This window comes from Salmo trutta, chromosome 11 (genome assembly GCF_901001165.1).
Source record: "Salmo trutta chromosome 11, fSalTru1.1, whole genome shotgun sequence".
NCBI classification, from domain to species: Eukaryota; Metazoa; Chordata; class Actinopteri; order Salmoniformes; family Salmonidae; genus Salmo; species Salmo trutta.
Window position 1 is genome coordinate 8,646,488 of NC_042967.1, and position 24,442 is coordinate 8,670,929.

Below are 24,442 nucleotides of genomic sequence, written 5' to 3' on the forward strand. Positions count from 1 at the left end.
AACACATTACTGAGACCCCTCCATATTTTCAAGCATAGTGGTGGCTGCATCATGGTATGCTTTTAATTGTTAAGGACTGGGGAGTTTTTCAGGATAAAAAAGAAATGGAATGGAGCTAAGCACAAGTAAAATCCTAGAGGAAAACCTGGTTCAGTCTGCTTTCCACCAGACACTGGAAGATTCATTCACCTTTCAGCAGGACAATAACCTAAATCTCAAAGCCAAATCTACACTGGAGTTGCTTACCAAGACGACAGTGAATGCTACTAAGTGGCCGAGTTGCAGTTTTGACTTAAATCTACTTGAAAATCTGAGAAAAGACCTGAAAATGGTTGTCTAGCAATGATCAACAACCAATTTGACAGAGCTTGAATATTTTATTTTAAGAATAGTGGGCAAATGATGCACAATCCAGGTGTGGAAAGCTCTTAGAGACGCACCAAGAAAAGATTCTCAGCTGTAATCACTGCCAAAGGTGCTTCTACGAAGTATTGACTCAGGGGTGTGAATACTTATGTAAATGTGATATTTCTAAAAACATGTTTTAACTTTGTCGTTCTGGGTCAGAGTGTTTAGAGATGTATTTGTTCTTTTTTTATCCATTTTGAATTGGATAAATTTGAGCTGTACACAATAAAATGTGGAATAAGTCAAGGGGTATGAATACTTTCTGAAGGCACTGTATATAGCCAAAAAAGTCAGTTACATAGTGTTTGTACTGTATAAGCAATATGATGTTCAAAAATAACTATTTCATTACTTTCATTCAACTTAATTTTTTCTCCAAGATGCTTAATGAGGAAATTAATGCAGTTTATCAAGTTCATGTAGATGACTTTCATTGACTCTCTTTTGTATACATCACATCTGATCTCACCCTATTCTACATACACCGGACTACACTTTATAACCAATATACACTTACTAAATATACATATACATACCCACACACTAATAAACACCTCTGTACACGTCAACATAGTTTAGTCAGGTTTGTCTGTTGACTATTGACTTATCATAGCTGACTTGTTTTTTACGCACATATTTATGTCCACCGTGATGGGTATTAACAAAAATGAAGTCATTCTGTAAGTATAGGAGGCCTCAACGTAGTGGGGATGGGTAAACATTCCATGTCAGTATTTTTTTCTGGATCAAAATGGGGCTTAGGTGGTGGGTATGACAGGGGGCGTGGCCAATGGTGCAGTCGCTGACTGTCTAGCTTTTATTTGTTAGTTCTTAATGATGATCTTAAAATACACTGCTCAAAAAAATAAAGGGAACACTTAAACAACACAATGTAACTCCAAGTCAATCACTCTTCTGTGAAATCAAACTGTCCACTTAGGAAGCAACACTGATTGACAATAAATTTCACATGCTGTTGTGCAAATGGAATAGACAACAGGTGGAAATTATAGGCAATTAGCAAGACACCCCCAATAAAGGAGTGGTTCTGCAGGTGGGGACCACAGACCACTTCTCAGTTCCTATGCTTCCTGGCTGATGTTTTGGTCACTTTTGAATGCTGGTGGTGCTTTCACTCTAGTGGTAGCATGAGACGGAGTCTACAACCCACACAAGTGGCTCAGGTAGTGCAGCTCATCCAGGATGGCACATCAATGCGAGCTGTGGCAAGAAGGTTTGCTGTGTCTGTCAGCGTAGTGTCCAGAGCATGGAGGCGCTACCAGGAGACAGGCCAGTACATCAGGAGACGTGGAGGAGGCCGTAGGAGGGCAACAACCCAGCAGCAGGACCGCTACCTCCGCCTTTGTGCAAGGAGGAGCAGGAGGAGCCCTGCAAAATGACCTCCAGCAGGCCACAAATGTGCATGTGTCTGCTCAAATGGTCAGAAACAGACTCCATGAGGGTGGTATGAGGGCCCGACGTCCACAGGTGGGGGTTGTGCTTACAGCCCAACACCGTGCAGGACGTTTGGCATTTGCCAGAGAACACCAAGATTGGCAAATTCGACACTGGCGCCCTGTGCTCTTCACAGATGAAAGCAGGTTCACACTGAGCACATGTGACAGACGTGACAGAGTCTGGAGACGCCGTGGAGAACGTTCTGCTGTCTGCAACATCCTCCAGCATGACCGGTTTGGCGGTGGGTCAGTCATGGTGTAGGGTGGCATTTCTTTGGGGGGGGGGCCGCACAGCCCTCCATGTGCTCGCCAGAGGTAGCCTGACTGCCATTAGGTACCGAGATGAGATCCTCAGACCCCTTGTGAGACCATATGCTGGTGCGGTTGGCCATGTGTTCCTCCTAATGCAAGACAATGCTAGACCTCATGTGGCTGGAGTGTGTCAGCAGTTCCTGCAAGAGGAAGGCATTGATGCTATGGACTGGCCCGCCCGTTCCCCAGACCTGAATCCAATTGAGCACATCTGGGACATCATGTCTCGCTCCATCCACCAACGCCACGTTGCACCACAGACTGTCCAGGAGTTGGCGGATGCTTTATTCCAGGTCTGGGAGGAGATCGCTCAGGAGACCATCCGCCACCTCATCAGGAGCATGCCCAGGCGTTGTAGGGAGGTCATACAGGCACGTGGAGGCCACACACACTACTGAGCCTCATTTGGACTTGTTTTAAGGACATTACATCAAAGTTGGATCAGCCTGTAGTGTGGTTTTCCACTTTAATTTTGAATGTGACTCCAAATCCAGACCTCCATGGGTTGATAAATTGGATTTCCATTGATTATTTTTGTGTGATTTTGTTGTCAGCACATTCAACTATGTAAAGAAAAAAGTATTTAATAAGATTATTTCTTTCATTCAGATCTAGGATGTGTTGTTTAAGTGTTCCCTTTATTTTTTTGAGCAGTATATATATAGGTCCATTCATCTGTATCTAGTTTTAGTCATATAAGTTTACACTGAAAATGTTTTTTCATCCTTTTTATTTTTATACATTTTTTATTTACTGTTTGGACATAGGCTGTGCGGAAGAATAAAATTGCATGTTGAAAGTGTTTACTATCTGTGTGTACATACCTAAAGGAGTATACTGTATGTAATCTGTATTACCTCTCTATTCCAGGAGGAGGAGGAGAAGGGGTATGAGGAGGGTCTAGGGAACCCTGAGGGGACCATGGTCATGGAGGACAACCAGACTACACCTCCTCCTGAAACCACAGAGGAACCAGCTGAGCAGCACAGGACCACACACAGTCTCACTGAGGTGAGCCCACTGTGAACTACGGTCTGAATGATATTAGGTCTTGATACATGTTGTCTTAAGTGTGGGACCATGCCTTTGAATTATCAGACCATTAAACAGTGTCAAGTAATCAAAGGGTTGTTCCATTTTATTTCAAACCTTTTTATACATATTTGCCCATGGTAGAAGGGTCAGAAAGTTACAATTTTTTTTACCTGAATGCCAAAACATTCAGGAGATAGAGGTGCTCAAAGTTGATCCATTTTGCTTCCACCACCATACCATGAGACAGCCATGTCTTCATTTAATTTGTTAAACTCAGAGGTTGTTTTGGTCCACAGATGCGTAAGTGGTACTTACTTTGTCAATTTCAGTCAGAAAATAGAAAGTTACATATAATTGAAAGCTACGGCACTTGTCTTTTTGGAAATTGAGCTCAAATTAATCTTACTGCTCCCCCCCCCCCCCCCCCCCCCCCCCCCCCCACACACACACACACACACACTCTATGGTCATATTCATAGAGTATGCAATTTAGGCCAAGTCACCAAAAGTGCGAAAGTGTTGTTTGCATGGAAAGGGTGGTCATCGTAATGCATTTTTCTATCCACATTTAATGTGACATTACCTTGAATCTAAAACTTGAAGCCTGTGGAAGTTCCATGGCAGAAATCAGCCTAAAGAGGAGCGAGAACCCTGTGTAAATCAGTGACGCCTCACAACACGTCAAACCAATCAAATGCCTTGCTTGGGCGGAGCTCCAAAGGTGCTCACCAGATTAGAGCCGTAGGAGCAACTCAAAGGACTAAAAACAAGCACCGGTGACAAAACATTTTTGAATGTTTGCAGCACGCTGGTTTTCACAGCATTTTTCTGTTACTCAATATGAGCTAAAGCTACAGCAGGAGGGGAGAAATGGTAGAGAATTTTGACATTTCTGGAGTGATATGTCTGTGCAGGCTAGCATGAGGGACACAAAGTAGCTAGTTGCAAGGTTTGTCTGTAATAAAGCCCTTTTGTGGGGAAAAACTCAATCTGATTGGTTGGCCTTGCTTCCAAGTGAGTGGGCCTATGCCCACCCATGGCTGCGCCCCTGCCCAGATTAAAGCCTAATGAATTTATCCTTATATGAACTGTACCTCAGCAAAATCTTTGAAATTGTTGCATGTTGCGTTCATATTTTTGATCAGTATAGTTAGCTACCGTTAGCTACTAGCTAGTTCAATTTCTCTCACGATACTTCTTCTTTGCGGTTTATGAACAGACTCCACTCTTCAAGTGTATTACCGCCACCTAATGTAGTAAAATATGCCCAAAAAACGAAATGTTTTAGATGAACAAATTCATACTAACTACCAAAAACAAACGACACTAACCAAAATTCACTCTACTTCTGTTAAAATCACAAAGGACAATCTGATCCCTACACAGGGTCAGGAGCCTGGTACATCTTCCACCGCCAGTACCCCTTGCAGGTTTTCCGCTGTGAATTCTTTCAGGCTCAAAAACTTTTCTGCAATAGCCACAATGATGTCCAATTTTTTTGCAGTACAATTAATAACTGTTACATAAACGCCATAAAATCCACCTTTTTCACACAAAGCGTGTCTGGTTCTCTTGATTGACAAACATTCACTAATGTCTGGGGTGTATCCACTACCATATCAACACTAGCGTCACTTGCTGTCTCAATTCTTTTGCTTGCCTCTGCGTAGGAGATCCTATGACCCACCCTTACTTTTGCCACCCTGACCCCCTTACAGGTCACTCCAAGACCTCTGGATAATGATCACCACCACAGTTGCAAAACTGACCTTCTTCACTCCGATCTTCAATATACTCCTTCCGTCTGCAAACATTTTCGACATGGTCAAATCCTTTACAGTTATTGCATTGTAGTGGCTTATGGACAAATACTCTATCTGCATACTTTGCATAACCTAACTTTACATGCATAGGAATGTGCTCTTTATCAAAAAACAAAGGAACCGACTGAGTTTCTTCCTTTTCCCCATTCACCATGTGGTTCAGGGGACAGGCACCAACCACATCTTGGATTCTCTTTCATTCTCTCTACTATTATTCTGACATTTCACATTCTTAAAATAAAGTGGTGATCCTAACTGAGCTAAGACGGGGATTTTTTACTAGGATTAAATGTCAGGAATTGTGAAAAACTGAGTTTAAATGTATTTGGCTAAGGTGTATGTAAACTTCCGACTTCAACTGTATCACTTACTTTCTCTGTTCCGGTTCTGTTCCTCTAAAAGAAATGTTTACGGTTCTTTTCTCTGAACCAGTTCCAACCCCTGGTCATCCCTACCGCCTTTGATCTGGCAGACTCACGAATACTTTGTTTGTAAATTACGTCTGAGTGTTGGAGTGTGTCCCTGGCTATCCATACATTTTAAAACAAGAAAATTGTGCTGTCTGGAATGTGAAATTATTAAGTGACTTTAAACTTTTACTTGAGTCATTTTCTATTCAGTCATCTTTACTTTTACTCAAGAACAACAATTGGGTACTTTCCCCACCACTGGCAGTACCATATTTCAAAGACCAGCATGCATAGCTTTTTAATTGAACCACACCCTTTGAGCTATGATGCCAACCAATAACATCCCTTTTCTTCAGTGTAAACGGGGCTCGCCGTTTGGTGTGATGCAGAACCGGTAAAGAGCGATACTGAAGTGACCCCGTCTGTACTTTTTTTTCAGTGTTTAGACAATAAAGTCATGTTAGAATATATAAGTTGTCAGTTGAGAGCTTTTGTTTTCCGAACCACCTACAGTGTTTTAGTTGTCAAACTTATGGTCATGTTGCAGCAGTGTGTAGTAAGAATATTCTGAGATGTGTGCAGGAGGGCATGTGACAAAAAAAGTGTGTTTCAGTGGAAAAAGCTGTGTCAATTGCTGGGGATCAGAAGTGTCTGGTGCGAGAGAGACAGTTTGAGGTTGTCAGGGTTCAAGCAGTGCAAAAAGTTTCATGCTGAGGCAGTAAGGAAAGTAGATGATGATGGGCAGAGGGTGAGGGAGTCTGAGAGGATCAATGTGAGTAGTAGGCCAGTACAGAGTGACCCAAACAATTTGTGCTTTAGTAAGGTTGGCTATTTGGCATTCATTGCTCTGGTCATTAATTGCACCGCACAGATGGAACAGAAATTCCAGAAGACTGATTTGGTAGTAGTTAGGGCCAAAGTAGTGGGAAAAGGTGGTGTGTTTCTTGGGAATAGTGGCGTGTATGTAGGGTAAAATGGTGGTGCAATTAAATTCCCCAATCTACTTTTCCATTTTCTGTGAACAAAATGTGAAATTCACACTATGACCTGTGAAAAACAGTAATACGCAACTAAGCGTCTAGTCTGCCGGAAAACCACACGAAGAAGAGTGTAAACGGAAGTGAACACCAAGAACATTTTCCACGTTAGCGTTTTTGTTGTTATTTAGATGTTTATTAACACCCTGGAATATAAAATGAGTAATTTAACTGCACATCATCACATACTTAAGACATGTAGTCTTTAATTCGCTTTGTAGACAGGACTTGGTTGATAGGTGTTATCTAGGTAACGCTAGCTAGCTAGCTGCTAACAATGGCTAACTGTATGGTTTTTCAAACTCAAATAGCCTCCATCATGGAGGTGCTAGCGAATGCAGCTGTGGCAGAGATCTGTAAACTCGTAGACGACGACTATGCAGTGTTTCGTTTGGAAATAACTCAAAGCCAGAAAGAAAACAGGTCATTGCGGAGGAAACTACAGCTACTGGAACTGAAGGTGGCACGGGAGCGCGTCCTCGCCATTCGACCCAGTAGTGTGAAGATCCTCGACAAATACAGAGGAATGGCAAGAGGTACATTTTGCAGAACGCATGGGTTGTCGCCCCGTTCCCAGCTGCACATGTGTTCATAGGTGTTACCCAGAATTGGGTCTTGGTCCGTTTTTGGATAGTATGCAATAATTCCCCAGATTATTTAGTAAAGAAACAATATATTCTACCCTGATTATTCATTTATAGCATTTCCTATGATTTAATCAATGTAATACATGGAACATAATACATAGATAGTAAAACCTGCACCAGATAGGTGCAGTGAAATCTGTTGTTTTACAGGGTCAGCCATAGTAGTGCCTTGCTCAAGGGCATATCAACTGATTTTCTTTAAAACCCTGTTGGCTTTGGTATTCGAACCAGCAACCATCTGGTTACTGGCCCAACGCTCTAACCGCTAGGCTACCTACCGCCCTGTATATCAAGATAAATTACCTTACGTCCTTGCCATTTCTAGACAGTGTCAATAGTGTACAATATACCGTTTAACATTCACAGTAACTAACCTAACCACCTCTTTACCCCCAATCGCTCTCAGGTGAAGGACATCTCACTGGAGGCCACAGGAGCTTTGTGAAGCCAGCGGGACACAATACATGGAGAGATGACCAACCAATCACTGTTGATGAGGGGAGTGGAACCTCAACCCAGCACATTATCGTGATAGAGGTTAGTGTAATAGTGTAAATCAAACATGGCCTGTTTATTTCAGAAAGGCTCCCCTCAGCTATTCACTTGCTTACATGTACATCCTAATTAATCTGCCATAGAGGCATTGGTATCTTCCCTACGACATTGTTATCCAACTCAACTCATGTATCGGTAATAACCTCCTCTCTTCTTGTCAGTCTGCAGAGGCTGCAGGTCCTGGGGTCAAGCAGGAGAGGTCTGAAGGAAAGGAGGACCCACAGCATAGTAGAGACATCCAGACTGGTGCGGCTAGAGAGCCCCCTGTAGCCACGGATGAACCCACCACTGCCCCAGTGCATCCCAGGACCCAACGAAGCAGCACGGAGGTCAGTGGAACGCTGAACGCCGTCTTCAAGTCAGACACGAAGACTTTAACGGGCCTGGGGCGACTGGGCTGTCCTCCTGCTCCCTGCACAGAGTATTTACTTTACGGTAGCTCGAGAACGGTTCTGTCCCATCAGGACTCGGGTGACGCGTTACAGACTCACAATGATCCGTCCTGTTCATATGCTACAGAGACACAGATGATATCTGGTGACTTGCCTGTGGGCTTAGATACACATACTAATCCAATGAGAGGGGACTGGAACCAGTACAGTAGTAGTGTGTACTCTGAAGGGTTCCTAGATAAGAAAGGGGAGGATCTGGTCGTAGATCAGGTGACTGTGAAAGTGGAGAGCGATGCTCCTCTGACATGGAATGCAGACGAGACTCACTTAGGAAAAGGACACTCGCAGGGCAACACAAGTGACTTCTTAGACTACAGGGAAAGCTTAGAGACAAATCTAAATGTCGCAACCCACTCCCCTTTACACCGAGTGACCATGTTGATGGCACCTTCCAATTCACAAGGCAGCGTCCTTTTCGAACAGGTATCAAACTCAAATGATCAAAAGGCCAAGGAGCGGGAAGGGGCAGCAACAACGGGTGGTAAAGAGAAGCGGTTCCTCTGTATGTTCTGTAACAAAGGCTTCAGCTGTTCCCAGAAGGTGGAGATCCATCAGAGGGTCCACACAGGGGTGAAACCCTTCACCTGTACCCAGTGTCACATGCGCTTTGCCCATGCGGGCAACCTGAAGAGGCACCAGAGGGTCCACACAGGGGTGAAACCCTTCAGCTGTACCCAGTGTCACATGTGCTTCGCCCAGGCTGGTGACCTGAAGCGGCACCAGAGGGTGCACACAGGGGAGAAACCCTACAGCTGTACCCAATGTCCCATGCGCTTCGCCCAGGCAGGTGACCTGAAAAGGCACCTGAAGGTCCACACGTAAGAAGGCCATTTGCCTGTACGCACTGCAGGAAGAGGTTCTCAGAAAGGAGCTACCTCAGGATACACCAGCAGAAAAACCATTCCACTCCATATCTTCTGACGTTTAGATCAAACCCTGCATTAAAGACAAAGATTCATTTTGATTGTTGTCAACAGAAAAGATCCGCAGATGCATTTGGAATAACGAGAGTAACCGATTTCAGTGTTGAATATTCCTGAATAGAATATTGCATCCAGACATTGTGTGATATATAAGCCTAAAAAGTCTGTTACATATTGTGTTTGTACTGTGTAGGCTATATGATGTCTGCAAATGCATGTTTCATTACTTCCATCCTCAATACATTTTTTCCCAAGACACTTTTAATAAAAAATATGAAGTTCATGCAGTTTTTACGTGTGGTATTCATATGGTGTGTTTGACACTTGTTTATGTTTAATAAACACAAAATTTGACTTTTCATTCTTAGACTTTCATTAAGGAAGCACTTTATAATCAATATAGACTTAAATATAATATATATACGTACACATATCCACACACTAACAAACACCTACTGTACACGTCAAAATAGTTTAGTCAGGTTTGTCTGATGGTGACTTATCATAGCTGACTTATATTTTACCCACAACATCATATTTATGTCCACCATGATGGGTTTAACAACAATGAAGTCATTCTGTAACTACAGTAAAGGACTCAAACGTAGTGCGGATGGGTAAACACTCCCAAGTGTGTGTGTACGTACCTGAGGGAGTGTATGTCTGTGTAATCTGTATCACCTGTCTCTTCCAGGAGGAGGGGTGTGAGGAGGGTCTGGGGAACCCTGAGGGGACCATGGTCATGGAGGACAACCAGCCTACACCTCCTGAACCCACAGAGCACCCAGCTGCGCAACACAGGACCACACAGAGTCTCAATGAGGTGAGCCCACTGAACTACTGTCTGAATGGTATTAGGTCAGGGCTCGTATCCACAGTGTCTCAGAGTAGGAGTGCTGATCTAGGATCAGTTTTGCCTTTTAGATCATAATTAATAAGAATATGTAGACAGGTGGGGACCTGATCCATAGACTTTGTGTATACGGGCCCAGGTCTTGATGTATTTTGTCAAAAGTGTGGGACCATGCCTTTGAGTTATCTAACCAGTAGCAAATTAACTTACATGTTGCATAGTACTCATAGCAATCCCTCATTGCCCAATCAGAAGATGCTCCATAGCAGGGTGCTCATATCAGATTTCTTGATCCAACATCCTCTCACTCTGTATCTCTTACAGTCAGTAGACATGGAGGATGGGAAGCCTGATCTGCTGCTGGTCAAAGAGGAGACAGTAGAAGACGGACCAGAGAGCATTGACCTGCTGAGTGGACTAAAGATGGGGGAGCAAGGTAAGGGAGAAATACATATAGCCAACATACAGTAATAGATCTTCAATGGGAAAACTGATGCGCCTGACAATTTTCTTGTCTGAATTTTCTTCATTCATTAAATTAAATCAATACAACTTATGTTTACATACACATAATGTATGAACTTGACCAGGTAATTGACAAAAAAACTCCATATGTAGAGTTCTCTGCCACGTTTTTAGTCTATTTTCTGACCTCTTCTTGTAGGTGGTTGGCTGGAGGCTAACAGAGGGGACTGGGCAGCCGTCTTGGATTCCCAGACCGGTGCAGCCAAGGACCCAGGGGACAACATAACCGAGCAGGCCAGGACCAGAAGCGAAATAGTGGAGGTTAGTGGATGGGACAGCATCCTCAACTCTGGGCTGGGGAACAAAACTGTTAACCAGAAACAGACAGTTGATCACAAAACAACATCCGAACTTAGTCTCCATGACAACAGACTGGCTGAGACCAGGACAAGGCGTAGATTCGATCCAGGACAGGGAGGTGTCCGTATGCGGCGGGAGAGAACAGGCGCTGCTCCTATAGTTGTGATTCAGAGAGACTGATGGCACCTCAGGTTAACCCCCTAACACATGGTCACTAACCTTTTCTGAGTAAAGATCACTTTCTGAGTCAAAATGCAAGCTAATGCAACATGAACTTATTAAAAACGGTACTGTAGCAATGAGGTTTGTGCAGTAGGCTATAGGCCCAATACGTTATCACCACATATTGGCTTTGCTTGACTTTCCCTGCCAATACATTGTTTGGACAATTTGTACAAATTAAAATTATATTTCAACATTTGAGATAGGCTATATGATCACACTGGTAATAGATCAGTTGTTGCATTACTTGTGAGGCACAGCTGAGTGAGCATACATTTAAATAGTTTATTTTTATTTTACTGGGCTGATGGTGCCTGCATCTGATGGTCAGTCTCAGCTGAGGGAGAGAGCAGCACATGGGCTCTGCCTCCCACTGTCCCGCCACTCTCTCTTTCCGCTGCTGTCACTGACCAAAAAGGCCTGGAGTCGCACCCCATTATGTCTGCCTCATGCACATGTTGTTAATCCTACGAACAGAGAAAGTGAATTTTTTTATTTATTTAACCTTTATTTAACCAGGTAGGCAAGTTGAGAACAAGTTCTCATTTACAATTGCGACCTGGCCAAGATAAAGCAAAGCAGTTCGACAACATACAACAACACAGAGTTACACATGGAGTAAAACAAACATACAGTCAATAATACAGTAGAAAAATAAGTATATATACAATGTGAGCAAATGAGGTGAGATAAGGGAGGTAAAGGCAAAAAGGCCATGGTGGCAAAGTAAATACAATATAGCAAGTAAAACACTGGAATGGTAGATTTGTAGTAGAAGAAAGTGCAAAGTAGAAAATAAATAATGGGGTGCAAAAATATTCTTCGATATAAAAAAAAAACAAGCCCCAAATAACAACAACAACAACGCAAGCCTATCAATACACTTTCCTACTCATTCATTACAACTACAGTGCTGGTTGTAGTGCCAGTGGAAGTAGGAAGAATGTGCATTTTATTGCTTATAAAAGTGTTGAAAACAAAGTGTTGACAGTTCTGAGTAAGAACTTAAACATGAGCTCACTCATAAAAACAGCAGCTCTTTGCTGTATTCGTTGACAGTCTCTCTCTAGTCATGAATTTAAACTTTTTAAAATCTCACAGTATCAACTTGGCTGTATCTTTCTTTTAAGCCTGCTACGTTACTGCAGACACGGTCATCTGAGCCGTTCGATTGGCCGGAGGTAGGCCTATAGTGCTCTTGATTTGCTCTCCGGGCCTGCCGGGATAGCAGAGTTGACCCATTTCATGTGTCTGAAGGTACAGTGGGAACACAGCTGAATCAGTTGCACCTACCACCAACAGCGCGAGACGAATACAAATAAATAGGATTTATCATTGGGTTTTTTACAGAAATGTTTGGCGATCGACCAGTTGGTGACCACTGCCCTGACAGGTGCTGCCTTCAGCCTGCCTTCTATAGGATCTATCAACTGGAACATGGACCCCGTGACAACACAGACACTCCCTGGCCTTCGTCCTCCTCACACTCTCCTAATGTTAAACCAGAACTCAGACAATGCCAGTGCCTCAAGACTAAATGGCTACACAAACCCATTGACAAATGACAGTAGTAGTAACGCTATGAGTAGATCCGGTGGCAAAGAGAAGCGCTTCCTGTGTTCGTTGTGTGGGAAAACGTTCAGTTTCCCCAAACAGGTGGAGATCCACCAGAGGATGCACACGGGGAAAAATCTGTTTGGTTGCCACCTGTGTCAGGCACTTTCTCTCACTCTTTCAAGCTAAAAAGGCACCACACAGGTGAGAAACCCTACAGCTGCCCCCAGTGTGAGAAGAGGTTCTCCCACCAGCACCAGCTGAAGATGCGCCTGTACGCACTGCGGGAAGAGGTTCTCAGAGAGAAGCTACCTTAGTCTTTGTAGTTAATTCTGTTGGTTTTGGATGTAGTGGGGAACTAGATGAGGTGAACTGAGGAAAGAATAAGTATGATGAGGCAGAATAGATTATATGGTGATGGTTGGTGTTATGGTGTCTGTAAAAATGCTTTACTGATGAAAAGTGACAACTATGTCCCTTTAGCTCAGGGGTGGGCAATTCCAGTCCTCGAGGGCCTGATTGGTGTCACAGTTTTGCCCCAGCCCCAGCTAACATACCTCACTCCAATAACCACCTAATCATGATCTTCATTTTAGAGTGCAATTTGATTAATCAGCTGTGTTTGCTATGGATGGAGAAAAGGTGTGACACCAATCAGGCCCTGGAGGACTGGAGTTGCCCACCCCTGCTTTAGCTTTTATAGTGAGGTAAGGATAGTGCCTTAATTAATGTTTACTTGACATGAAGATGTGTGCAATGTAATGTTGAACTTTTTCCAAAGTATTCTAAAATGTATTTTATCAAAGCGATGGTACCAGATTTAGAATAAAAGGGCAAGTGTTACCATAGTGAGAAAAGTTATTCTACTTGTCACGTATCGTACTGTACTTCAAAGTTATATTACTGTGTGACAATTTTGTTGAAATTAAATACATATTCAACTCTGTGCTGACTGACTTGGTTATTTTTGTATCATTGCAGGGACTGAGTTTCCCTAATCTCAGTCGAACCAAAACATTATACTTAATTCTTGGATCAACACAAATGGATATTTTTTATAATAAACTCCAATGGCTCCATATTGTTACGTACTTGAATCACACCGTTAGAGATGGGCTTGACTGGTTAACATTTTATAATATCATGTTTCTGTTTGTACAGCAAGGAGATTCTTATATGAACCTTTTATATGCTCTTCTGTGCAATTTGTATTTACAGTCTGCAGTCCATGAGGACCTGCTGATATCAGGTGTTGCTGGCGGGAGAGACTGGACCTCTGAGGCGGCTGGTCACAAACCCTGGCCCCGGATCAGAACCCTGGATCAGGAACCATCGCGCTTCCTTCCCGATTTGGAACTAGGACCGAACCATGAGGAACAGAGACTTCACCACACAGAACACAACCAGTGGACACGTGGACTGAACCACCTCAGTCCTGGTGGTCATCAGAGAGTCAGAGGCTCCAGTCAGGGATCCAGTCTGCAGCACAGACCCTTCTCTTCACAGTCTCAGTGCAGTGATGAAGCAAGGCCTGGCGCTGATAGAGATAGACCCTCCTGTTCCTATGATACAAACACCACAGTATCCATGATGAACAGAGCAGGTCACCCTGGGCTTCAGCCTTCAGAGAGAGTGGTGGGAGACCCCCCTGGTGGTAGTCTATCAGGAAGTCTGTCTTCTCTTTCAGGGTCTCGTCTAATGCCTGGTGACTGGGTTCATAGAAGGCCTGGACCTGGGTCTAGCCTTCCTCAGTTACCTCATGGTTACCACACCAATACAGACATGGTCAGGATTGGCGTTCACCCCAAGAGGTACCTAGCCCATAACACAGAACACAATCCCAACAACACCCAAACAATGGCTAGAGGTCAAGGAAGGAGCTCAAAGACTAACCACCTGAGGGTGGTGGCTCCTGCTTCTACCTCTGGTGTCATTGGCTCACAACGTGGGAGGCCGAGCGTTCGGTCGGACGCAGACAAGCCGCATGCATGTCCCACATGTGGGAAGCGTTTCACTGAGGCGAACTATGTGAAGAGGCACCAGACCGTTCACACCAAGGAGAGGCCCTTCAAGTGTAAATTGTGTTACAAGAGCTTTGCCTTCTTGAGTAACCTTATCAGACATAAGACTGTCCACAATGGGAAGAAATCGTAGCATTGTGACTTGAGATGCACAAAAGGGGATATCTGGGAACCATTTTTTTCCCTGACATAATATTATTATTAAGATGAAGAGTCTTGGGGCAAGAGGTTAATTAATCACATACCCCTCCTTAAAAACCTTTGTTAACTGTGTAAATACCTGTTTTTAGAGAGACAATAGCCTAAATCTAGGCTAGACCATGGACAGTTGAATATTTACTGTACTGAGGTGATGTAGATGGAATAAAGTCATTATATTGCATTATTTTCTACTGTATTCTCTCTACACACTGTTCTTTCTAAACGAGTGTTCTCTCAGCTTGAAAGATACTGATCATAGGAGATCTGATGTGTAATGTAGTAAGCAGTTCCGTATTTCGCATACCTTTTTCGTTTAACCATATCCTTTGAGCTATGACTCCAACCGAAAAAGACCCTCTTCTTCAGTGTAAACGGAATCGCTATGTGTATTAACTGTAGGGGTAGCCATGTTGCTGGAGATCAGACGTGTCCAGTGAGAGAATGGCAGGTCGAGGTTGTCAGAGTAGTACAGAAGGTGTCGTATGCTAAGGTAGTGAAGAGAGTAGTAGAGGAAGATCCAGGGCGAGGGATCCGAAGAGGTTCCGTATGAGTAGGCCGAAGTTAGAGAGTCAATCGAGAGTGATTGAAATAACGTGTGCTTCAGTAAGCTTGGCTTCTTGGCGTGCATTGTCAACTGTACCGCGGAAATGGAACCTAAATCACAGAAATGTTGTGCCAGCTGCAGAGAAGAACTTTACGTGATTTTACTGAATAAGATTTCCAAGTTGTGTTGAACGATAGTGTTCCGTCCTCCTAGGCTGCCTGTCTGGTATAGGATCAGATAGGGCCAAAGTGGTGGAATAATGATGAAGTTTAATGGTTGTAGGGTTCGTTTTTGTTTGTTAGTTTTTTAAGGCCAGGCACCACAGGCAGAAATTGTGTCAATTTTCAGATTTTGGGATATTTTGCAACTATAACTTCCATACTTTCATAAAATGTACAAATAATTTGGCAGTAAGGTATATAAATACTTTATTTGTATCATTTTATCCCAACTCCGTCAACTACACCATAAATGTCGTTCTTGATAGCATGTTTCATGTAGAACTTCAACCGCTATTTTTAAAACTCTCCATGTTGAATCATATATAATTCAAAAGCTTGTTTTCCGGAACATATCGTTAGATGGTCCATACATGGCTATATCATGTTTAGACGTAGTGCTTCGTGCTGAAAAAGTTGTCATTTCCTGACATCCGATTGGTTATTGGCATTTAAAGGCCCTTTTCGGCAACCTGATTGGTTCTAATGCCTCACGTACGGCGCAGCGCTTCCTTTTTTGAAAATATCTCCCGCGAAGAATCAACGTAAAGCGAGACAAAATGAGAAAATCTCGAAGAATATACCTACAGTATATGAATAAAAATAGTCGATCTCAGTTAGCCAATGCGATAAAAGCAGTGAATGAAAGAAAAAATGTGCCTGATCCGCCGATCGAGGCAGTACAGGTAGAGGAGGAAAAGGCCCGCAGCAGCGCCTTGAAACGCAAATAATTAGTTGAGATGAAGATGACAGCTAGCAGCGATCAACCAGACAGCAGCCAGGCAACAGTGGTTTTTATTCCTTTTATTTTTGATCCTAAGTGTCTAAACACTGGGCTGAAAATCACCATAGACTTCACCAACCAGTGATTCTGTCATGATAGAATGTGCAGACTGTAGTGATGTAATGTGCAGACTGTAATGATATAATGTGCAGACTGTAGTGATGTAATGTGCAGACTGTATTGATAAGAATATGCAGACTGTAATGATAAGAATATGCAGACTGTAATGATAAGAATATGCAGACTGTAATGATAAGAATATGCAGACTGTAGTGATAGAATATGCAGACTGTGATGATAGAATGTGCAGACTGTATTGATAAGAATATGCAGACTGTAATGATAGAATGTGCAGACTGTAATGATAAGAATATGCAGACTGTAATGATAGAATGTGCAGACTGTATGATAAGAATATGCAGACTGTAATGATAGAATGTGCAGACTGTATTGATAAGAATATGCAGACTGTAATGATAAGAATGTGCAGACTGTATGATAAGAATATGCAGACTGTAATGATAAGAATATGCAGACTGTAATGATAGAATGTGCAGACTGTAGTGATAGAATATGCAGACTGTGATGATAGAATGTGCAGACTGTATTGATAAGAATATGCAGACTGTGATGATAGAATGTGCAGACTGTATTGATAAGAATATGCAGACTGTAATGATAAGAATGTGCAGACTGTATGAAAAGAATGTGCAGACTGTATGATAAGAATATGCAGACTGTAATGATAGAATGTGCAGACTGTAATGATAGAATGTGCAGACTGTAATGATAGAATGTGCAGACTGTAATGATAGAATGTGCAGACTGTATTGATAAGAATATGCAGACTGTAATGATAGAATGTGCAGACTGTATTGATAAGAATATGCAGACTGTAATGATAAGAATGTGCAGACTGTATGATAAGAATATGCAGACTGTAATGATAGAATGTGCAGACTGTATGATAAGAATATGCAGACTGTAATGATAGAATGTGCAGACTGTAATGATAGAATGTGCAGACTGTAATGATAGAATGTGCAGACTGTATTGATAAGAATATGCAGACTGTAATGATAGAATGTGCAGACTGTATTGATAAGAATATGCAGACTGTAATGATAAGAATGTGCAGACTGTATGATAAGAATATGCAGACTGTAATGATAGAATGTGCAGACTGTAATGATAAGAATATGCAGACTGTAATAATAGAATGTGCAGACTGTAATAATAGAATGTGCAGACTGTGATGATAGAATATGCAGACTGTAATGATAAGAATATGCAGACTGTGATGATAGAATGTGCAGACTGTGATGATAAGAATATGCAGACTGTAATGATAAGAATATGCAGACTGTATGATAAGAATATGCAGACTGTAATGATAGAATGTGCAGACTGTAATGATAAGAATATGCAGACTGTAATGATAAGAATATGCAGACTGTAATAATAGAATGTGCAGACTGTAATAATAGAATGTGCAGACTGTGATGATAGAATATGCAGACTGTAATAATAGAATGTGCAGACTGTAATAATAGAATGTGCAGACTGTGATGATAGAGTATGCAGACTGTAATGATAGAATGTGCAGACTGTAATGATAGAATGTGCAGACTGTAATGATAGAATGTGCAGACTGTATTGATAAGAATATGCAGACTGTAATGATAGAATGTGCAGACTGTAATGATAGAATGTGCAGACTGTAATGATAGAATGTGCAGACTGTATTGATAAGAATATGCAGACTGTAATGATAAGAATGTGCAGACTGTATGATAAGAATATGCAGACTGTAATGATAGAATGTGCAGACTGTAATGATAAGAATATGCAGACTGTAATAATAGAATGTGCAGACTAATAATAGAATGTGCAGACTGTGATGATAGAATATGCAGACTGTAATGATAAGAATATGCAGACTGTGATGATAGAATGTGCAGACTGTGATGATAAGAATATGCAGACTGTAATGATAAGAATATGCAGACTGTATGATAAGAATATGCGGACTGTAATGATAGAATGTGCAGACTGTAATGATAAGAATATGCAGACTGTAATAATAGAATGTGCAGACTGTAATAATAGAATGTGCAGACTGTGATGATAGAATATGCAGACTGTAATGATAAGAATATGCAGACTGTAATAATAGAATGTGCAGACTGTGATGATAAGAATATGCAGACTGTGATGATAGAATGTGCAGACTGTAATGATAAGAATATGCAGACTGTAATGATAGAATGTGCAGACTGTGATGATAGAATGTGCAGACTGTAATGATAAGAATATGCAGACTGTAATGATAGAATGTGCAGACTGTGATGATAGAATGTGCAGACTGTGATGATAGAATATGCAGACTGTGATGATAGAATGTGCAGACTGTAATGATAGAATGTGCAGACTGTGATGATAGAATATGCAGACTGTGATGATAGAATGTGCAGACTATAATGATAGAATGTGCAGACTGTGATGATAGAATGTGCAGACTGTGATGATAGAATGTGCAGACTGTAATGATAGAATGTGCAGACTGTGATGATAGAATGTGCAGACTGTAGTGATAGAATGTGCAGACTGTGATGATAGAATATGCAGACTGTGAAGGTGATCGTGATGCATTTAGGAGGAGTGTTTACACTTCCTCCAGGCTGCAGGAGTGTTCCACGGGAGATGTGGCATTTCATATAAATGTGAGGATGGTTCTTCTAGCCCACGAACTTGTACTCGGTTATGCAGCCCTAAAGAAAATAAGAAAAGTACTAGGGATTCCTTCCTTGCTTCTCAGCTCATATCAGAGACATGACAGGTAAATAAAATGGGAGAGTAGCCCATTATTGTCAGGTGACTTGCTGTGCATCCATAATATTTATTTCCTTGCTCCAGCAAATGTTTTCAAAGTTAACAAAACAGAGTGATAGGAAAACATAACTATCCAATGAGACTGTCACATAGGCCTACAGTGTGATAGGGCTGTAGCCTAATGTGATTAGTGAGAAATGAGCGTAACATAAAGTAAATACATGCTGATATGCTAATATTTACATAGGGTAACATGCTGATATTTAGTCCTGCAGTTATGTCTGTAATGTCAACAGACATAAGTACTTTTCCCCTCTACTTTAGTTTCAGAGATTTACAGAGGGCTACTAGTCAATGGAGAGTGCTGCAAAGATAATTAGAAGAGCATACGCAGATATAGACCCAGACATAGCAGTGTTGCTGAAGGAGGATGAGGATGTCATCATAGACATTAATCTATCCTTCGATGGCACTTGGCACAAGAGATGATTCACTTCCAACTACGGGATAGGTGTGTGCATTGGTGCTGGTACCAGCGAGCCATAGAAAATGGTGAAGATCGACCCTGTCAAAAAAAACCTTGGAGGCCATACTTTTTAATAGAGAGGTTGCACAGAAAATGGTACCTGTAAATCATAGGATGTCAAATGATAACGTCCTCAAAAGAATGTAGCACGGAGGAACCCAGAATGCAAATGAATGTCTGAACTCTGTAAAATGGTCGCGATGCTCCTAAACTGTCTTCGTGGGCAAAAGCAGCATTGACGGAACAGCCAGTATGGCAGTACCCACGTTCAGTGAGGGAGCCACTGCTATAACAAATGTGATGAACAAATTGTGGCTTGACAGCACTTTGGTGACACTGGAGCAATCAGAGAGGCGTTGTGAGAGCTGATGCTACTTCAATGGAGTGTGCCAAGCGTAGGCGCAGGTCCCATGACACAGTCAAAAAAGTAAAGCGTCACCAGCAATAACTCATAGAGGGCCTTACATATGGGGCAGGCATAGCTGATTAATGTTCTGCACATTTCAACAGCCATACAGAATCCTTGTATGTGACAAATTGAGCAAAGCGATATGAGAATTTGCCCAAAACTGCATATTTGCCCAACAGACCAGTATTCAAAGCAAATGCTCTATTGCTTGAAACAAATGTATTAAACGTGCTAATGTATTTGTAAAATGTATATTTGATGTTTATTTTTCAGTTTAGAAGTGATATATGAATAAGAGTTTCATTAATGTGACATAAATGGTCATATTTATGGAAAGTACATTTTAATTGCATTAGCCTCTTTATCGGCCGTTTTCTCAAAATGACATGTTCCCGGTGCGCCAATTCATTTTTCTCAGTCTTCAAAGGACGTACATTCCCATTATTCCACACACAAGTTCTTAGGTCTTATAGTCAGACTTTTACAGGGGCTTTCTTATATATATCTTGTGTCGTTCTGATTTTAAGTGTCATTTTATATGTAAATATATGCAAAATATGCATCCGTCATACTGAATAGTGTATTTTAAATAATTCCAAGAAATGGCAATATTTTGATAAACTGATCTGTAAAAGACTGACCATTGAGTGTCTTAACACAATAAAACAAAACAAAAACATTCTGCCTTGAAGCAATGTGTTGAAAAACAGATTCACGTAATATGCAAATTAGCGCATATTTAAGGACGATTTGCATATCTAAATTTTAAAATAAATAACATTTGTAATACAATAATATCTTGTATTTATGTATACTTTCAACTGGTAAAGTTTCAGTCTGATGAGAGTAAAGAAATAATATCCTTATTAGCCTGTGTCCCCTGGCCTTAAAATGATTATTAAACAGTAACATGCAAAACACAAAAAACAGAACAGCCAGAGGGATTACACACAAAAAAAATTATACAAATCCACGTTATATCAAATCAAATACAGACATGTACTGAATACATTGACATTTTGTATGGCATACGTTTGAATGATTCTAAATATTTGTTCAAGTCCGATTTTCAAAAAGTGGTCTTTTTCTTCATACATTTTTAATTTGTATGAAAAATATTCCTAATAAAATAGAGATTTATGACATTCTGACGATCAATTGTGGAATCAGTGTAGTAAAATAATATGTCAAACTTAGATATTTCAATGGTTGTATGCATTTTTTTGCCAATATATCGTTTTACATCAGTCCAGAACACCTTACTATGTAAACAATTACTAAATAAGTGTTCAATAGATTCAGTTTATTGTTCACAAAAACTGCATTCACTGGTAACATCAGGTATATATTACGATTATTATATATATATATTTTTTTTTAACTAGGCAAGTCAGTTAAGAACCAATTCTTAACTGCCTTGTTCAGGGGCAGAAAGACCGATTTTTACCTTGTCAGCTCGGGGATTCGATCCAGCAACCTTTCGATTACTGGCCCAATGCTCTAACCACGAGGCTACTTGCTAAAATCAAGATATTACACGGGTAGAATCTATCGATAATCTTAAAGGAGATCACCTTTACTTTATTGGTCACCATACATTTGTGTGGAGTGAGCCAAGCAAAGCACCAGTTTACATCAAACGATGAAACACAACAAAATATAGCAAGAAGGAATATAATTCCTGTATTAAATATCCCTTAATAAACGATTGTTGAATTTCTTATCTATTAAACTTGTGCCATTCACCTGGATATCGCTTACAAAAGGAGATGTTTCAAAATATGCATTATAGGTTTTATAACAGTGTCATATTCCTTGCTTGAAACCTCAAAGTTGTATCTTTCCATAAATTCTGAGGTGAGTTGTGTTTATACAGCAAAGCACAGCCTGCTTGTGAAAAGCCACCAATTTCATAGGAAGTTTACCCACAATATAGGGGTATTGTAGTAAAAAATTAAGCCCTCCGAGCTTCTGAAAAACAAAATGAGGTATAATTGACTTTTTATATCTGATAGACATTTAGACCGCCAATACAAACCCTGTTGGTGATAACATCTCTTTTTATCTTATGTGGCTTGTTTTTCCATATGAAGATGTACAATAGCTTATCTATAAGGTACAGCAAATGCATTTGGGAATGTCAATAGATGAAAAAGATACGATGCATGAGATAGCCCCTCATCTTTGGATAAAAGCACCATCCCTTGAAGACTTATTTTTGATCATTCATTTTTTTATAGATTCAGTTACAGGATTCAAATTAAGATCATTCACAGCCTTAAGATTGTTGGTGATCTTTACACTGAGGTAGGTTACAGTATATTTTTCAGAGATGTTACAATCTGCTGGATTGACAGCTCCTTTCAGAACAAACATCTCACATTTGGAAAGATTTAATACCAAACCTGAGATTTTGTAGAACTGCTTCACAATATCCAATGCTATTCTAAAATGTGAGGTGTCATCCATCAGTTGGCATATCTTGATCTCTCTGTCCTGGAATGTACTGCCTTCAAATTGACTTTGTTAAACTAATGAGCACAAGGTTTGAGATACTAACAAAAATTAAAAAGGTGAGATTAGACAACCTTGTCATATTCCTTTGTAATTGTTAAACCTTGAAGATGTTCCATGGCAGAGTTTGATACAGCTATTGCCACCATTATACAGAGTTCTAATAGCATCAACAACAAAAAATGACCAAACTTCAAATGCTTAAGACAATGAAAGATTACATTTGTGAGATACTGTATCAAATGCTTTTCTGAAAATCCAAAAATAAGTTAACCCGGGAAGTCAACCAATATATCACAATACTCAACCAAATCTAACATCAGCCTCAGATTATTAGATATATGGCGCCCTTTCATAAACCCTGATTGACATTCATCAATCAGATAATTCAAGCACAACTTTAATCTTTTCACAAAGACTGAAACTATAATTTTGTAGTCGTTCTTTAGGAGTGTGATTGAATGCCAATTATCAATAATTAAGAGATCCTTGTGTGGATTAGATATAAGAGTAATAACCACTTGCTTCAGAGAGACAGGTAGTTCTCCTTATTTATAGCCTCCTTAAAGGTTTCAAGTAAAAATGGTGCTATTTCTTCAGAGGTTTTGTAAAATTCAGAGGTTAATCCATCGCAACCTGGAGATGTAATTTTTTAATTTTACGTTTTAGTCATTTAGCAGACGCTCTTATCCAGAGCGACTTACAGTAGTGAATGCATACATTTCATACAATTTCATACATTTTTTTTTTTTCCTGTGCTGGCCCCCTGTGGGAATCGAACCCACAACCCTGGTGTTGCAAACACCATGCTCTACCAACTGAGCTACAGGGAAGGACTAATTGAGCAACCCGATATTGGATGTCCGTAATGGATCAATCTTGACAACAAGACCGATTGAATTCTTCACTAACTGAGTTAACATTCTCTATAGAATCAAGGAGTTCCTTAGAGTCACTCAAACTGTCATCTAAGAAGTAAAGATTCTCATAAAACTTTGTGGTAAAGTCTGATAACAACTCTCTATCCTCAGAGGTTACCCCATTAATCTTACATTTCCGAAGTGTGTTGAGTTTCCCTCTCCTCTTTCCAAATTAAAAATGTATCTACTGTTCTTTTTGCTTTTTTCAAGCCATTGTTTTCTGAATCTTATCAAGGCTCCTCTAGCCTTTTCCTCTTATAATGCATCTAGTTGATTCTGTAAATCATTCAATTTAGCTTTTCATTAAGATCAAGATGCTCAATCTCTGTGACAGAGCTCAGCTACCTTACATCTCCTTCTTAAAGCAAGCCGTTTCACATAAGTAATACAGGCTGAGCGGATTTTACATTTCAGCAGATCCCAATATTTCCCATATTCTGCATTAGAGGTAGCTAAATTCCAGTAAACAGAAATGTGATTCTTAACATTTTTTAAATTATCATGCAATAACAATGAGTTATTCAATTTCCAATAACCACCAGAGTATTTCTTATCATCATCTTCATCTTCTTAGTCAGCCATATGACTTTATGATCCACCAGGACAGCAGGCAGTATTTTTTACCTTCACAGTGTTGGGCTCAAGACTAGAGGTTATCACCCACAAGTCCATTTTTGATTGTAGTGAACGATCTCTATTACTCCATGTGTACTGTTTCTCTCCAGGGTTTTTAACTCTCCATATGTCAATTAAGTCCAGGCTTTGGCAGAAATTCACAAATTTGTTCACACCAATGTCAGACCTATGGGCTAATTGATCAGTCTCATTATAATAAACCATATTACAGTCCCCACCAACTATAATCTGAATGGATGGATATTTTCTCAATTTCCTTTAGAAGTAAGTCATTTGCAGGACTAGAACAGTGTCCATATACATTACACAACACAAATAATCTGT

At 40.7% G+C, this 24,442-nt stretch overlaps 1 protein-coding gene across 2 annotated transcripts in view; it reads left to right on the top strand.

Annotated features, from left to right (window-relative positions):
* Positions 1-24,442, top strand: part of LOC115201837 (zinc finger protein 768) — a 98,653-nt gene that overhangs the window by 17,256 nt on the left and 56,955 nt on the right. The window contains exons 4-8 of one of the 2 annotated variants that reach the window (XM_029765694.1): positions 7,848-8,013; positions 9,754-9,882; positions 10,237-10,348; positions 10,577-10,698; positions 13,732-14,916. In XM_029765694.1, coding sequence (XP_029621554.1) covers positions 7,848-8,013; positions 9,754-9,882; positions 10,237-10,348; positions 10,577-10,698; positions 13,732-14,667 — 1,465 coding nt within the window. In that variant the 3' untranslated portion in view covers positions 14,668-14,916. Of the gene's footprint in view, positions 1-7,847; positions 8,014-9,753; positions 9,883-10,236; positions 10,349-10,576; positions 10,699-13,731; positions 14,917-24,442 lie in introns of those variants that run through there. The other variant, XM_029765695.1, reaches the window with a different exon arrangement.